The following is an 18,225-nucleotide window of genomic DNA, read 5'->3' as shown; positions in this document are numbered from 1 at the left end:
CAACCTCTCTTCTCTGATGACGAAGAGGACCACCACACCTTCGACTCCGACGCCCTCCAACAGCTCGTGGAGAGCCTCCGTAGCCCACTTCCAGGAGTAGGGCAGCCCAGCTGCTACGAGGAGAACCCACCCCTGCACAGAACACACAGCAGGCAGCACCCACCACCACGGCTGCCTTCCAGGACCCCCACGACGAACACATGGCCTTCCAACGCCGTGTGTTGGGGTGCCAGGAGAAGCTGGCTGAGCAGGTGACGGTGGGGTTCGACCGCATGGCAGACAAACTAGACGCCATTGTGGGTGTCTAAGTCCCATCAGGGACCACTCACAATCCCTAACGAACACTGACAGTCCCCTCCATGCCCTCCAACAAACCATGGCTGACATCGCCAGAGTCCTGACTCTGCGACAAGAACGACAGTCTAGTCAGAGTATCTCCAACGAGCTCGCCCAGGAGTTGGGACTCATGCAGAGGCTCATGGAGAACATGGAGCGGACACATGCGGAAAGAGCTGCTGCCACGACTACACACCAGCAAGAGGTAGCTGGTTCCCTCAATGCTATAAAGACCCTCCTCATGGCATTGCTGCCACAAGGTCTGGCGCTGATGCATGCTGCTGCTACCACTCCATCCACATCTCCAGCCCCTGATGTGTCAGAGCCACACAGTGTGGCGGACATTCCACCTCCGGCCCCTGAGGTGTCACTGCCACACAGTGCTGGAGACAGAACACCACCACCAACATGTGAGGCACATGAAACAGCAGAAGACGAAGATGCGGATGAATCTGCCCTTGTGGTCAGAAGGAAGCGGTAGCATTCATCCCCGCCATTTGGCCTGTTTCTGCTTGGTTCTGCCCTCTGCATCATCACCTTCCACTGTCGCCTGATGCACTCTACGACACTCACCTTGGACCTCGACATGGACTGCTATATTCTGTTTGGTCACCAATGACACAGCTATCAGACTGTGGACTGAACTCCTCCTCTACTGATGTACTTGTCATTCCCTGCAGGACTCTGGCTGGCCCTCCACGGGCTGACAATGTAAAGTGGGGTTTGCATGGCCCTGTAGTGCTCCAGCTGCAACACTCCACAGAATGTGCATTAAACATTCATTTTCACACCGATGTGTCATGTCTATGATCTCGCAAGTGTGGCGGTATGGATGCATGTAGGGTCAATGATTTCACCTTACGTCCATGTTGGTCATGTTGTGGGACATGGGTCACAGGGTGACACATTGCCGATTGTGTGCCAGGTGGTGCCGACACTAGAACGGAGACACACGCACCAGTCACTTCCTTGTCCAGGCATGTACGGAACCACACCCAGAGCCCCCAGGGTCATTGTTCACACCGTTATGCTGGACTGGCATACGCCAGGCCAGCCCACTCCGCTTACGCTCACAAGGGGGGCAACAATGCTACATGTCGCAGGTCCTCTTCCCTGTAGGGATCTGCTGCTCACAGGTCTAGTTGTCAGCATGCCACAGCCACTCCCTCATAGATGGTTTACACCCACACCACACTCATCCGGCACAGGGGTCACAGGAAATGTGACCCTGCCGATGAAAAAGGCATGGCGCACGTGCTGGATGCCATTTCCACTCTGTAACTTGGTGTCTCCATGTGGTTATCATTTCTGCCTGAGGGCCTAGGGCCCAGGCACAGCACATTGCCCAGTGCCGGGGGTGACATAATGGCGTCCGCACCATGGGACTCAATCATAAAGGGTCCTGGCTTGCAGTGCACAGACTTGGTGGCACCGGATACACTGCGACAGGCACAGACACACTGCCACGGAACAGTGTCTTTCGGTGCACTGAGTTAGGGGCACCTTAAGTGCTGAGCGGGTGTGCAGCCTGTGATGATGCGCCGTCCAGACGGTCCGGAATGGTGGCATTTGTGTGAGCCCTACTGGACCGCAGTGTAGGCCTGAGCCAGCGGGCAGTGCGAGCCTACCGCCACGTGCTGTCTCCTCGCTGTTCACAGAGTTGGTGGCACCTATAGGGCTGAGCGGGTGTGCAGCCTGTGATGAGGCCGGGTGCACTGATATGTTCTCTGCCAGAGCAAAATCAAGACCCCGAATCAACTGTGTGACCTGGTGGCCTGCAGTGCGGGGCTGCATGATGTGGAGGGTGCCATGGTCGCGGGCCCCTAGCTTGGGGCTCCCACCGGCACGTGGTGGGCCCTCTTGGAGACACGCCGCTGGCAGAAGGTGAGCAGGGAGGCCTGGTTGTGAAGGGGCGGGCAATCTCGGCTGGGCAGCGGGAGGGGCTGGGGTGCAGCAGCCTGTGTTCACAGGGGCGGGCAAGCGCGGATGGCTTGTGCTACTGTATGGACTGACATTCATGTCTCTGGAAACTGTTTCAGATGAGGGACCTCTGGGACTGCAACGTGTACCGGCATGTGGTTGGAGACACACCTGTGGCTGCAGGTGAGCAGTGAGGCCTGGGTCTGCAGTTTCGGTACTCTCTCTCCCTCTCTTACTCTCTCCCTCTCTCTCTCTTTCTCTCTCTCTCTCCTTCTCTTTCTCTCTCCCTCTCTCTCTCTTTCCCTCTCTCTCTCTTTCCCTCTCTCTCTCTTTCTCTCTCTCTCCCTCTCTCTCTCTTTCTCTCTCTCTCTCCCTCTCTTTCTCTCTCCTTCTCTCTCTTTCTCTCTCTCTCTCTCCCTCTCTCTCTCTCCCTCTCTCCCCCTCTCTCTCTCTCTCTCTCTTTAGCTCTCTCTCTCCCCCTCTCTCTCTCTTTCGATCTCTCTCTCTCTGTACCTTGATGGGCGCATGACACACCTTCTTATCTGTATTTCTGTCTTGCAGGCTGTGGCTTACAGAATGCCCTCAGAAGACCCGCCGTGCCTCTTCAAGATTGTTGTTTTTCGTTTTATCTGTAATACAGTTTTTATTTGGATTATATGATTTGAATGTATGATTTCCATTTTTCTGGCCGCACCTGTTTGTTAGGTGTTGTGATTGTGCACTTCAGGCGATTTGTTTGGTTCATGGTTTTGTGGTGTTGATATTCTCTTTGTCCAAAGGGAGGGGGGTGGGTGGTGTGGTCCTGGGGATGAAGACGGTGGGTGTTGTTGCCCTATTGGGGCTCCGGGCTGCAAGTTCAGTTGCTCTGGGGCATCTGTTGTTCTTCATGTTTGGCTATGGGCTGTGCTCCCTTGGCTAGTGGCGGCTGTTGTCCGATTTTACACCAGGTCAAAGCAGGTGTTAGTTTCCTGCTGCTAACACGCCTTATCGCCTGTTTTGGGATCTTATCACCGATCTGGCTGGTTGTTGAGAATGTTGTGGAGTGATGTTGTCGCGGCTTTTTGCTCGGGAACGCCTACTCTGCATCTCATTAGCGATAGTTGCCGGGTCATCCGTGGCGATGATTTTGAGAATGCTATTGCCGGAAAACTGGTGATATCGGCTGTTTGCACCGGCTTGTCAATGGGGCAATAGATTTAGCGCGACTTTGGCTGTGCTAAAGTGCCGATAACTCGCCAATAGTTCCTTGAGAATATGCCCCACTGTGTGTTACCAATAAACTTTATTGAACAATACCCTGTGCAATGTGACATACATGTACAAAACAATACTGAACTTGCACTGTTTGCCATCACAGATGCAGCTGCTGAAGGTGAAGGCCATGACACCCAGGAGACTGAGGCCCAGTCAGGAGAGGAGACACAAGTAGCCCCAGCAAACACAATACCTGCACCCACAAGACGCAAGACCACAGTGGCACTACTACCTGCCTTTGAAACAGAAGAGGAGAGCCAACCAGACGCTCAAACATCACAGGCTGGGCATACCCCCACACCAAGACCCCAAGTACAAATGTGGCGCAGCAACGTCCACAACCGGAGGCGCAGGGCAAGGGTTCACATGGGAGCTGCAGAAGATGTTTCTGTCGTTTGGGGTGGGCAGGAGAGCCAAATGTTGAAGAGGCAGCATCTACAATGCAGGAACATGGGGTAAATGCAGGCACGACTAGGTATGAAGGAGCTCACTACAGCAGTGGTGGAATGACAGAGGGACACGAATAAGAACTTTACAAATGTCAGCCAAGCCATCCACGAGTTATGCAAGGTGATGCAGGAAGACCATGTGTCCCAATGCAAAAGGCACCATCATTTGATAGGGCACTTAGATGGCTACACCAGGGCCATCAACCACCTGAGCACAACCACAGCTCAGCTGTCTGTCGTACTGTGGTTATGCAGGTGGAGATGAGCCATTGCTGTGGGGATGTGGCCAGGGGACTCATACAGGTCGCCAATGCCATGGAGCGATTTCAGACTGCATCATGTGGGCAGCAATGTACTGGGTGGAGGGGAGAGTGAGGAGGCATTCAACCACAGTAGTCTCTTGGCACCAGTAACCACATGCAGGAGGTGCAGTACTAGGAGCTCCTCTGCATGGGAAGGATCCACAAGGGATGTGGCAGAGCCCACAGAATGGCCCACGGGAGTGCGTGTCCACAGAAAGTAGTGTGGCGTTGGGAGACAAACTAGAATCTGGTGAGGTAACCAGTCTCATGCCATTTGTCGGGGCTAACATTTAAGTACCATGGCAATGTCATGTTGTCTAATTTTGACTGTCGCAATGCAAGTTTACACCTGGTATGTGTGAATTACCATCACCACATGTTTTACACAATAATGTGTGCTCAACAATGTTGGATTCGTTTCTCTGACGCTAAAGTTGTTTACACATCTTGCTTCGCACAATATTATCACAATGCCCTGAATATCATGTGCAAGGTCTCCCTTCACCTATGTACAGACGTCATCTCTATCTTCATCCAGGGCTATCTACATATCCATTACATCCCTAATCTATACGCACATCGCAAGGCTGCTTCCTATTATAAAAGATGAGCATCCCACTAGATTGGCAGAGGAGGCACTTCAGGTGACACTGAGGGTCCCCACTTGCTGAGACTTCACCACGCAGAGGACTGACTTCTCCTGAGGGGTGTCCAGTTCATGACCAAGATGGGGCCCTTCATTCTCTCCCATCAGGTAATGGAGTTGGACCGTCCTTTGGGGGGATTCTTGGCTCCACACCTACACACACTCTAGGTACACTTAGAGTAGGGTTCGCATAGTAGGAGTACGCCAGATTACTGCCTTGTTTTATATGCCTGCACGTATGAACTGTTTTGTCACCATGGAAGAGCTATATCAACTATTTACGCTTTTGGTGCTTGTAATCACTTTCATCTGTCTACAGATTATTGCTGCACATGCATTCTATACATAAATAATGTTGGTTCAATAAATAGCTTGGAAACATCCCACTGTGTATTCTGTATATTTCTCTGATCAAAAGTAAGAAGGAGTGACTGAGCGAAAAGGTTCTGTGCTGTTTCCACGATCCTTGAGGGGTCAGGGTTGTCATGTTCAGTGGTTGTCAGAAACCATTGTCTCCCAAAGGTTAGCGGGGCTTACTGTGGCACTGTGAGCTAGCTGGACATAGGCCAACAAATCCTGCAGGGGTGTTCAGAACCAGTCAAGACACCAAGCCCTTAGTTTATGTTGTCCAACAAACATGCAGATTGTATGGATTAGTAGGAACTACATGGCAGAAGGGAAAAGAAAAGTTCCTGAAAGTCTTAGACTTATGGAAGGGGAGGAAGAGGAGGATGATTATGAGGCAGTCATTGTGGAAGGTGACACAGAGGAGTCTGACATGGCTATTCAACCTGCTTCAAGGGAAGGCATCACAACTTCACAAGCGAGGTCCCATTTCCACCAAGGTGATCTCCAACTGTAGCTTTTGCAGCATTTGCCACACAAATGTTTGAGGTAAGCCTGGTGCAAATTATGGTTTGGGAGACCAAATGACCCATATGAAAAAACACCACACAATCACGTGGGAAGAGCACCTTAAAAAAATTGCTGAACTTTGTTGAGGTGGTGAATGTGAGGAGGAGAGCCAAGAAACATCAGCTATGAGTGCAATCACAGTGGGAGGTGATGATGATGAGGAAGAAGAGGGTGGCATCCTCCCACAAAGCAGACCTGAACCCAGCAGTGCACCAGCAGAATCACCCACCTCAGTGACTTCACAATGGCACAGAGTCAGCTGGAGACACCACAGCATACAGTGACTGCACCACTACGATGCCAGTCAGTCAGTCAAAAATACTTTTAATCGATAAAATTAATATCATAAAAAGAGACATTCACAGAAATATTACATCAATAAAAAAGGAGCACAGACATGGCATCAATAGTTATCATTATAGAGGGAATAAACAGGGACAAGAGACACAGTCCCCACAAATTCATACAGGGGTATACATAAAAATTCTAGACAGTTAAAATCATTGATAAATATTAAGGTTTAAGAACATATTAAAATCATAACCTCCTATTAAAAACCCAATAAAAACTACAGCATCATATCAGATCAGAGTGTGTCTAATCCTGCACCTGCTTTTCTGTTCTTTTTCTTATTGTTAATACGAACAGCAGCAACTAAGAAGTTAGCAACATGAAAAATAGTCCGGACATTACTCATTGATTGAAGATATACAAGCGCTGGTCTAACCTGAGTAAACCCTATTTCTTTGAGCAGCGGTAATAAATACTTTTTCCTGATATCAGAGTAAAACCTACAAAACATAACGAAGTGTAAAGTATCTTGTGAAGATAAGTTATCGCATTTGCAGGGCTCCGCTTTATCAGGAAGGCCCCATTTGGAGAGGTCACCCAAAAAAAAATGAATTAAGTTAAATCGAAATCTGATTAACAGAAACCGATGATAGGGGCATGTTACTAACTTCAGATAGGGTTCCGGACCGGGTAGGCTCACTAGCCCAAAATGCAATCTTACTAAAGGTTTCTTCAGCTCTAGTTCTTCTCTTTCTGCAAGTTGGAAATTTATCATGGCAGTTTTTATCAAACCCAGGTCTGCTTTCTTAATAGATTCTGGAGTCGAGAAAATCTCTGGCCTACCGAGTTTATTAAGGGTTGTTTTAATATAAGCTAACCAAGGGATTTTACTGGCTAAATCTAAGGAAATGACAATCTTTAAGAATCATATGGTTTAAAGAGATCTCATCGTTAAGCCAGGTCTTGAGCCAACATGTTATTGGGGCCATTTTTACTTTATCTAAAACATATTCCAGCCCCATCTCCACGTGGATCGAAAAGGTGGGGGTTGACTGTGGCACTGAAAGTAAGGGTCTTAGAAAAGTATTTTCCACCACTTGAATCTGCTGGGCTTCAGTGGCATACCCCCAGATCTCAGAGCCATAAGTAGCTATTGCGAGGCATTTTGCCTTGTAGACCTTTATAATGGCTTCCATGGGTCTGGCTCCCGGGCGTTTTGAGAAACCCATGAGAGCTGAAGAGGATCTTGCAAATACATTTCTTTTGTGTTTCATTTGCGGGCCTCAGGTCCCCTTCTCATCAAATAAAATTCCTAAATATGTGAAAGCAGGGACCCTGCTAACCACGTCTTTACCACAGAGGAATGTCAATGTATTTTTCTTTTTACTTTGTTCCCTCACTATCATAACGTGTGATTTCTTGGCATTTATTTTCAAATCAAGAGATTCCATGAAAGTGTTAAATTTCATTAATAGTTTGTTTAGCCCAATGCCTGTGCGTGCGAGAAGAACTGCATCGTCAGCATAGAGGAGAACTGGTATGGTTGTCTCCTACTCTCGGGACGTTTAATGTGGCTCTCTTCAAAGCACGTTCTAAAGCGTTAATATATAGTGTAAAGAGCAGGGGGGCCAAAATGCATCCCTGCCTGACACCTCTTTCTGATTTAAAATACCTTGTGCATCTGCCATCTTGGGTAACTCTTATAGAGGCGATCAAACCACAATGTAGATCAGCAAGAAATTTGACCAAGGTGTGATCGATCCCCATATCAATTAAAATTTGCCAAAGCTTAGACCTATTAACTAAATCAAAGGCTGTTGAGAGGTCCATAAAACCCAGGTAGAGGGAACCCTTTTTAGCCACAGTATATTTACTGATAAGGAGCTGTAGATTAAGACATTGGTTTAATGTGCTCCTTTTTGCTCTAAATCCGTATTGAGCATTAGAGAGGATCCCTCTACCCTCAAAGTAGTCTGTCAGTCTATCTAAAATAACTCTGCCCAAAATCTTTACTACAGAATCTATCAGGGATATTGGCCTGTAGCAAGCTGGATCATCCCTCTGTCCTTTTTTAAATACCGGGATGATAATGGACTTTGACCAGGATGTTGGCATAGTTTTTGGGCCTAAAGCGTTAAAGATGTTGGTCAATAGCCTTGCCCAGAATTTAGGAAAGCTTTTATAAAGGTCCGCCGGGACCCCATCTGGTCCTGGTGCCTTATTAATCTTGGTCTCCGTTATTGCTTTTAGTACTTCTTTCTCCTGGAAGACCAATCCTAACGATGAATCTGAGTTATAGATATGATCTAGCAAACTCTCAGTCCCCTCCCTGCCGTATATTTGCTCAAAGTGGGCAATCCATGCTTCATCTTGGATAATACAATCCAGATGAGAATTATCCTCACTGGAGAAGTAGGGATCATTGATGGTTTTCCAGAACTTTCCACTGTCCCTCAAGATCTCCGGGGACGTAAGTTTATCCCATGCCTCATCCTTAATCTGTTTTTTTCTTATCCAGATAGCTTGTTTATAGGATTTCCTCAGCCTATTTATGTGCTCCCTGTTTCTGGGGATCTGCTTTAGTGCTTTTAAAAGGGCAGAGTGGGCCCTGGTAAAATCTTTGTTGAACCATCTTTTCCCTCTGATGCTGAGATCTGAGGGCATTTGCTTCGTCAATTTACTACAGATTTGCTTACAGATACTTTCAAAAGCATCTATAATCAGTGTCTTTGACGCGTCAGTGTCCAGACAGGTATTAACTTCCTTCTCTGCATTGGACAGAACTTCCCCAACAAAGATTTCTGGGATCACTTTCATCCATTTTAATCTCCTTCCTTGGTCAGTTGTTATCACCTCTCGACTGATAACCCTATGGTCAGACGCTATGGTTAATAATTGTGGCCCCTGGGCCATTTCTAAAATAACGGGGTTATGATCACTAAAAACAGAAAACCCAACCTTATATGAGATAACACTACTTAAAACTGCAGCGGACATAAAAATATAGTCTATGATAGTTCCGATGGCTGTTCCCTTAAAGGTGGCTACCCTCGGGCCGCTCTTAACACACCCCGATTCATAGAGGTCTAAGGCGGCCATAAGCTTCTCGAGGGACTCACCTTGCTCCGTATGTTCAAAGTGTACCGGAGCAGAGTATTGGGGACCATCTAGGTTATCAAAGATACAGTTTTTATCGCAGGGGTGAATGTTAAAATCTCCCATAACAATAATCTCAGCTTGCAGGTTATCTACTTGATAAACAGTCAGAAACTCCTGTAGGTTGAGTAAAATTTATTAGTGCTGATACTATTGGGAGAATTATAAAAATTAAACAATAAAATTTTCCCTGCATGTGGGCGAGATAGTTCTACTGCCAAACAGTTATGGCAGTTTGCATCAATTTGTTTTAATGAGCCACGTACATTTAGGGAAAAACACATGAATAGACCTCCCTGTTCCCTACCATAATGTGCCTGTTTAGCAGAAATATAAAAGTGTGCATACCCATCTATATAAAAATTATGATCTGTGTCCCACGTTTCCTGGAATGCCAGAATATCATAAAGCCTTATCTCTTCCAACCAGATTTTGTCCCTGCATTTACTTCTCAATCCCGCTATATTCCAGCTCAGGATCTTACAGATAGAAGTGTGGGGGACAGTGTTAATCTCTGGATTGTCTAAAACAGTTGCACTATTCGTGATAGCCATCTCTGGGCAACTAGGGGGTATATGGGTTTCCTCCTGACTGAAATCAGGCCCATGAAGTCAGTCGCAATCCTCCAGACCAGAGAGCACTTCAAACCTGTTATATAGCTCTAAATTTTCCCCTGGCCTCCGCATATTTTGTCCTCCATAATGCTGGATACAGCCCCTATCTAAGGGCACCACCACATAGAAGTAGGAAAGGGGAAGGGGGTGGATGGTTAATGTAAAATCATTTTGAACCCAATCACAGATATATTTCCACCGTTCTCTTATCCCTAAAGTTAATGATAATGCAATCCCCCCCCTACTGTCTTTGGTTTATTCCCCACCCATCCCACTCTTCTGACGTGGAGAATTTCAGCTGAGACGTATGGTGGGAGGGTGCGATTCTTGTTGAGCCAGTGTATACACTTGTTCTTCAGCTCCTGATGTGATTCCCTCCTTCCCTTGTCTAATGGTGGGGCCCCCGCCAGGACCACTACATAGGGTGCAGCCTCTGGTGGGAGTTGAATGGTGGGTAGGGGAGTTACACTAATGTCTTTGATCTGTGTGTTTGGAGCTATATTGTAATTATTATTACGGTTAACCAGCATGCCAGGCTCTCTTTGTGGCATCGGACCTCCTGCGCCTAAGTACGCTACCGATGTTGGGTTATTAGAGACAGGTTCCGTTGGGATTGGCAGGGGTACCACCAAATTACCTCCTGGGGCTGTCACCCGGGGGGCAGAAGGTAATACTCCTGCATCCTTAGTTAATGTAGGCCCTACACTCCCAATCCCAACATGAATATTACCCGCCTCAGTAACATGATTTCCTTCCCTTCCTCGGGATGAAGCTAACAACATGATGAGGAAGAAGAGGGTGGCATCCTCCCACAAAGCAGACCTGAACCCAGCAGTGCACCAGCAGAATCACCCACCTCAGTGACTTCACAATGGCACAGAGTCAGCTGGAGACACCACAGCATACAGTGACTGCACCACTACGATGCACACTGAGTCTACCACAACCTACATCTCAAAAGTCACCTTCGTCAGTGGCCCCAGAATAAAAATACAGGCTAATGGTATGGGCGCGTTAAGGCAGGAGGGGCCCAATGACCGCAACCACCCAACGACAGGTTGTACAATGGGACGCTGGCAACAAGCATTTGCAATGCAATAGGTTTTGCATTTATACGAGTTTAAGCGATTGGCATTGTAAATGACAATGCCTTTTATCTATGTTTTAAAAAGAGAAACATAAATAAAAGGCATTGTCATTTACAATGCCAATAGCCCAAACTCGCGTAAATGCGAGACCTTTTGCAAATGGTAGGTATACGGACAACGGGAGGGAGGGGGTAAAGAAGACATGGACAACGGGAGGGAAGGCGGGGTTTTAAAGAAGGCACCAAAACACGTTGTGCCTGCAGTAAGAGAAACTGGATAAAGAAAATAGTGCTTGCAGTCTAAATAACACGTACTGTGGACTAACAAGCCTATTTACAAATCAGAAGCCAGCATTTAGGATGGACAATGACACAATCCAAGGGAAAGTATGGGCAGAGAGTGGGCATGGCTTCTATTCGCTGCTCCAGTACAGCAGATCCCAGAGAAGGCTGTGAGTGCTTGTCCTCACCACCACTGAGGAGTGTGGAAAGGCTGATACTTGGCTCAGTTTATTGAGTAATACTAGGTCAGGAAAGCAGGGGTAAAAGGCCTTGACCCCCATGGTTGTGATCTAGCTGCCCATGCCTGCTCCCTTTCCTCCAGAACGGGGTCTGACACAAGTTACAATCATTCTCATGACCCTCTGAGTAGAGACCACACTCACAACTTCAACTGCCAGACTCTTGGAGAGGTAAAGATTAGAACGTTCACCAACCAAGCCCCCATAACATTCAAGGACAACTTGCAGTGCACTTTATCAGGAGCTCTACTGGAGCTATTGGGGTACTTCTCATGTGCTCCTTCTCACTCTGGTCACTTGACACAGATACAAATTCCAAACCATCCTTGGTCTTTTTTAAGGAAATACACCCCTACAAGCCACACTAAACAGCTTGCAGTGCATGTGCGCGGGCGCGCGCTTGAGCAGAGGTGCCATATGGCGTGATTACTGCTGCGCGCGCACCACTCTCGCACATGCACTGCAAGCTGTGGCCGGCGGTAACTCTCAAATGGAATAGCAGCCAACTGAAAAGTGAACAGTATATTTTTGCAAAGGGGACTTTCACTGCACAATATATCCATCGCTCGCCGCGTTTTTATTAACTGTAATGTTTGAGCGCGAAACATTTTTGGGGAATAAAATCTGCTAATTATGTAGGAGGTGATGGATTTTGTAGCAAATCCATACTTATATACCAAATGCCATAGCCGTGGTATTGAATGAATCCAGTGGTTTTACGTGAACGTGGCCATCAAAGGTTAATACTTTGGGGCATATTTACAATAACTGGCGCATCCCTGCATATCAGCAGGGATGCACCAGTTATTGTGCGCCACAGCTCCGCCACCATGGATGCGCCGCATTTACAATGCTAAACAACAGTCTTGGGTTTTGGCTTGATGGCAGCAAGGCCTAGCCTAATAATAGCAAATACCAAACAATGTGCGAGTGCTGCACTTGATTTACAAACACATTTTTCCTCAGTGTATTGATTGAAACAATCACACTTATGACTACTTTTTCTGTCAGTTTTAATCAAACACAAATCATTGGATTACATTAAATTTTCTTTACCAAAATATTCTATACAGCATCTCATAGTGGTATTGACATTATTTTACAAATTTTTAAACTTATTAGACACCTCCTAACATAATACAACAATAATGACATATACATCACTCGCTTATTCTACACTCATACCCATTCACACCCATTCGTATCCTTCGTCACGTAAAAACGAACTAAGTGATATAGGGCCATATGTAGGAAGCCCAATACCGGTCGGTAACGGCCGATTTTCGGTAAAAATCACGTTACCGATCAGTATTCAGGCTTTTGGTATGTAGGGGGGACATTTCAGGATTCGGTAATTTACCGAATCAGTAAAATTACCGATTCGGTAATTTTACCGATTCGGTAAATACCGAATCCTGAAATGAGATGTAGGGGGAGTGTGTGGGTGTAGTGTGGATTCGTTATTTACCACCAACTAAAAGTTGGTGGTAAATGACGAATGTCTTAGAAAAAACATTATTTGGCCTTTAGAAGTGTGCAATGTGGCAGACATACATGCCCTTAGGGCATGTATGTGTGCCACATGTGCACACATGCAGGAATCAGGGGTGCAACAGGGTGTCACTGTGACACCCTGCCACCCTTGCTTGTGCTCCCCCCATTACCGAATCGATATTTACCGATTCGGTAATGGTAACTGGCTTCCCATTGATTCCTATGGGCCTCCTGGCCCATAGGAATCAATGGGAAGCCAGTTACCATTACCGAATCGGTAAATACCGATTCTTAATTACCGACCAATACCGAATCGGTAATTTTTACCGACTAATTACCTACATAGCATTTACCACTTCATAAATACCGAATCGGTAAAATTCGGTATTTATGAAGTGGTAAATGTTAGGCTACCTACATAAGGCCCATAGTATCAATAACAAAACTGGCCATCCATATATACAATGTTTTGAATTTTTTGAGAACTTTGTTCTTTGTTTTCAGTTTACGCTAATAGATTGGCCATAGATTATATGGTCTACGCGTTTCGAATCCCTTTTCTTCCTGGGACCCTCGTCAGGACCGGTATTCACTGAAAGAAATAAACACCTGACACTCTTTGAGTTTGTTCCACTGCATTCAAATTGCAGGTAAGCGATGTTAGCACTAACAGAGTGTTAAGGCAGAGAGAGGCAGGGCTTTGGGTAAACGAAGTTTTGTTTATTTCTTTCAGTGAATACCGGTCCTGACGAGGGTCCCAGGAAGAAAAGGGATTCGAAACGCGTAGACCATATAATCTATGGCCAATCTATTAGCGTAAACTGAAAACAAAGAACAAAGTTCTCAAAAAATTCAAAACATTGTATATATGGATGGCCAGTTTTGTTATTGATACTAAGGGCCATATGTAGGAAGCCTAATACCGGTCGGTAACGGCCGATTTTCGGTAAATATCCCGTTACCGACCGGTATTTAGGCTTTTGCTATGTAGGGGGCACATTTCAGCATTCGGTAATTTACCGAATCGGTAAAATTACCGAATCGGTAATTTTACCGATTCGGTAAATACCGAATCCTGAAATGAGATGTAGGGGGAGTGTGTCGTTGGTGTGGGGATTCGTTATTTACCACCAACTAAAAGTTGATGGTAAATGACGAATAGCTGGAAAAAAGCATTTTAGTGCACTTTGAAGTGTGCAATGTGGCAGACATACATGCCCGCAGGGCATGTATGTGCGCCACATGTGCACACATGGACGAATCAGGGGTGCAACAGGGTGTCAATGTGACACCCTGCCACCCATGATGATGCCTCCCCCATTACCGATTCGGTATTTACCGATTCGGTAATGGCAACTGGCTTCCCATTCATTCCTATGGGCCTCCAGGCCCATAGGAATGAATGGGAAGCCAGTTGCCATTTCCGAATCGGTAAATACCGATTCTAAAATACCGACATTTACCGATTCGGTATTATTTTACCTACATTACATTTGCCGATTCATAAATACCGAATCGGTAAAATTCGGTATTTAAGAATCGGTAAATGTAATTTACCCACATATGGCCCTATATCACTTAGTTCGTTTTTACGTGACGAAGGATACGAATGGGTGTGAATGGGTATGAGTGTAGAATAAGCGAGTGATGTATATGTCATTATTGTTGTATTATGTTAGGAGGTGTCTAAAAAGTTTAAAAATTTGTACACAAAAAATAATGTCGATACCACTATGAGATGCTGTATAGAATATTTTGGTAAAGAAAATTTAATGTAATCCAATGATTTGTGTTTGATTAAAACTGACAGAAAAAGTAGTCATAAGTGTGATTGTTTCAATCAATACACTGAGAAAAAATGTGTTTGTAAATCAAGTGCAGCACTGGCACATTGTGTGGTATTTGCATTTACAATGCGGCGCACCATGGGGCAAAAACGGCTGGAGTTGCGTCACAACCTCGATGCAGCTCCAGCAATGCTCTGGGGGGCCCTATCTTGGTAATGCTGCGTCAATCCTTACGTCTGCTTCAGGCAGGCGCAGGGTTTTGACGCAGCATGGGCCTAAAACTGACTGAGTGAAATCTTGTAGATTTCACTCAGCCACTTTTAGGAGGCGTTCTTGCGCCGGAACGCCCACCCTGCGCAGGAACGCCTACATGTGGCGCAGAGCTTTACAACGTGACGCATCTCCCAGATGCGTCACGTTGTAAGTACCCCGCACCATGGCGCAGGATTTGCGCCGCCTCTGCGTCACAAAAGTGACGCAACGGCGGCGTAAATGAGGTGCAAGGGGCTTGTAAATCTGCCCCTTTGTCTATAATTCTTGCAGGATGAGGTAAAGGAGGGTTGGTGTGATTTACAGAATCTACTTTTTTGGCAGTGTTGCTACATACACAAACCTTGCCCAAGAACATAACATAACATCACTTTCACCTCAGGCTCGCACTGCATTACACCTTTGTTTTCGGCTCCGAGAGATTTGCTGGGATTCATATCTGGTTTCCCTTGAATGGGCGCCATCTGTATTTACTAGGCCACATCGCCTCATGCCCGGTTCTTTTTTGGGCCCGGGGACCCCGGAGTGAGCCAGGCTCAAGCGTTCAGTGGCTGGCTCATCCCACCTCTAGGTGACACCTGCATTTCTGAACGAGGATTGTTGGAAGCACACCTTAGTGATTGATTCTTTCTAGTTACTGCCGAATTTAGTTTTGCTTGTTTTATTGGACGTTGTTTTAGAACACTTTATCATTAAAAAGTCATAAATGCGCTTCAATTATATTTTATGTTCAGCAATCTGCTATATGCACGTGTACCATTGCTAAACTACCTGTACAAATCATTAATACAAAAATCAAGCAAGTACAGATTATTAGCGGAACGACCCCGGTCCATCGTGTCGTTTTTCGTGTTAGATGCACTTCGGATGTGAACGTCACCACTCTGATCTCTGTATCTGTGGAGTAATTAATAAGACACGTTGATTAAAATTGTATCTATTGAGTTGATAACAGTGGTTTGTTTTGTAGCCATATGAAATATTTTGTTACCCTTCGATTTTATTGTCAGTGCATCTACATGGTTCTCTCTCCGCCTCACTGTCTCCCTCACACAGTTATTACTTCCGTTTTGTAAATTTCTGTTGTTCTGTCGATCATTCTCTGTCTCTGAGTCACTTTTCTCTTTCACTTGACTGTATCCCCCCCTTTTCTCATTGCATCCTTTTCTTTAGCGTCCTCGTTTCTACTGTTCTTCTGTCTCTATCTTCCGCATTCTTTCGCTCATCCCCCTTTGTCCTTCCCTTCTCTATCTCCCTCTCTTGGCCTCTATAATTTGTCTCCACATTTCTCAAACACACTATTTCTCAATTTTCTCTCTTGCTGTCTGTCTCTCCTTATCTTTATGCCTCTCTCACTGCCCCTCATTCTCTTCCTCGTTGTGTTCTCTTCTCCCCTTCTTAATTTGTCTCCCATCTCCTGCCCTCTGGTTCTCTCTCACGCAAACAAACACAATGATTCCGGTTCCCCCTCTCTTAGTCTCGCTCGCTCTCTCGCGTAGCCTATCTTAGTCCCTCCCCTCTGACTAAAGCAGACACATAGCGTCTGTATGAGGGCGGGGTAGCCTTCTAATACGCTTTTCACGTCTTCAATTGCTATAGTGTATCTTCCGATCTAATGGTCAATAAGCATGTGTCACGTTGTTCTGCCCACATTTGAAGTGGAGGTTGCGCGACGAATTTGACTGGGCTCAATGCGACCATGCACGAGCCAAGCCCTGAAAATGTTTGGCGCGTAAATTGTGCAACAAACACTGTATTAAATATAATAAATACTCGTAAAAAAGCGTTTAAACCTAGTAAATCAGATCATTTAGAGGCACTTGTTAAAAGTGGCCGCTTTTAGGTCTCGCTGAGTCAGCGCGCATGTGCTGCTCGGAGAGACTATAGTAGGTGAGTTTTCAAAGTGCTGCTGGCTGGCGACAAGCTTGCGTTCACGTGAGCGTGCACGCGCGAACCGCCAGCCTTCAGCACCATCTGTCTTTCCTCTTGCTTGCTCCCTGCCTCCGCCCCTCCCCCCGCCTTCGCGCTTACAAGCGTAAGCAAATTAACATGATGCAGCATAACATAATGGCTACTGATATACACCATTTTTATTCTGCTAAAATTTCAGAAAGCCAACGATAATTCAAATCCACTTGCAAATACAACATACTGGGCGAATGCCCATCTCATACATGGATGCTTGCATTTGCAACAGCACCACTGCCCCCAGAGGACAGATAACAAACAAGCGACTCAAAATAATAATACAAGTTATGTTATGTTCGTTGTAAGGAAATTTACGAGCAGCAGACTTGAATACTGCTTAGCCCTCCACAGAATACAAGAAAGAGAGGTTTCTTCTGCAAGCCAATAGGTAAACAGCATCTCTGAATTTTACTAACTCTTTGTCGAAATCATCAATAAAATCAGGCTACAGCGCAGAAAAATCTACAAACTCTCCTTTAGAAGTGTAAGTTGCTCCATCGCCATCACACTTTTTTTCCTTCTGGATAATTGTATGTGGGTGGTGACATGAGAAACGCAAACTATTTCATCTGCAGGATGCAATACACAAATACATCAACATTTCTACACAACATATATATCGAAATCAAACCGAAATGATGGTTCCGTAAGTTAAATGATCACTGCTGATATCTGCACTGCTCTGCAAGTCAAATGTTCAAATCCCTGCAAAACAGACAGCCTTTGCGCCTTTCGAGGTCGGCAATTTGATCACCATTAATCTGGTATAGTAACACTGCGCATGTGCAGGGCTTACACATGGGAATACACACACAACCACACACACACACAACCGCACAAACACACAACCACACACACAACCACACACACAACCACACACACAACCACACACATAAACACACACAACCAAACACACACAACCACACACACACACAACCACACACACACAACCACACACAACATATACAAACACAGCCACACACACAACCACACACACACACAACCACACACACACAACCACACACACAACCACACACACACAACCACACACACAACTACACACACACAACCAAACACACACACAACCACACACACAACCACACACACACACAACTACACACACAACTGCACACAAAACCACACACACAACCACACACAACCACACACACAACCACACACACAACCACACACACAACCACACACACACACAACCAC

At 46.0% G+C, this 18,225-nt stretch overlaps 1 protein-coding gene across 1 annotated transcript; it reads left to right on the top strand.

Annotated features, from left to right (window-relative positions):
- The first annotated feature begins 1,733 nt into the window (after positions 1-1,733).
- LOC146839353 (uncharacterized) lies at positions 1,734-5,290 on the top strand. The gene is made up of 3 exons (XM_085651346.1): positions 1,734-2,439; positions 2,818-2,887; positions 3,614-5,290. Exons 1-3 carry the CDS (start codon positions 2,410-2,412, stop codon positions 3,967-3,969), a joined length of 456 nt encoding a protein of 151 aa, XP_085507472.1. The 5' UTR covers positions 1,734-2,409; the 3' UTR covers positions 3,970-5,290.
- The last annotated feature ends 12,935 nt before the right edge of the window (positions 5,291-18,225 follow it).

This window comes from Triturus cristatus, chromosome 4_1 (genome assembly GCF_964204655.1).
Source record: "Triturus cristatus chromosome 4_1, aTriCri1.1, whole genome shotgun sequence".
NCBI classification, from domain to species: Eukaryota; Metazoa; Chordata; class Amphibia; order Caudata; family Salamandridae; genus Triturus; species Triturus cristatus.
This window is presented reverse-complemented; position numbering and strand designations above follow the sequence as displayed.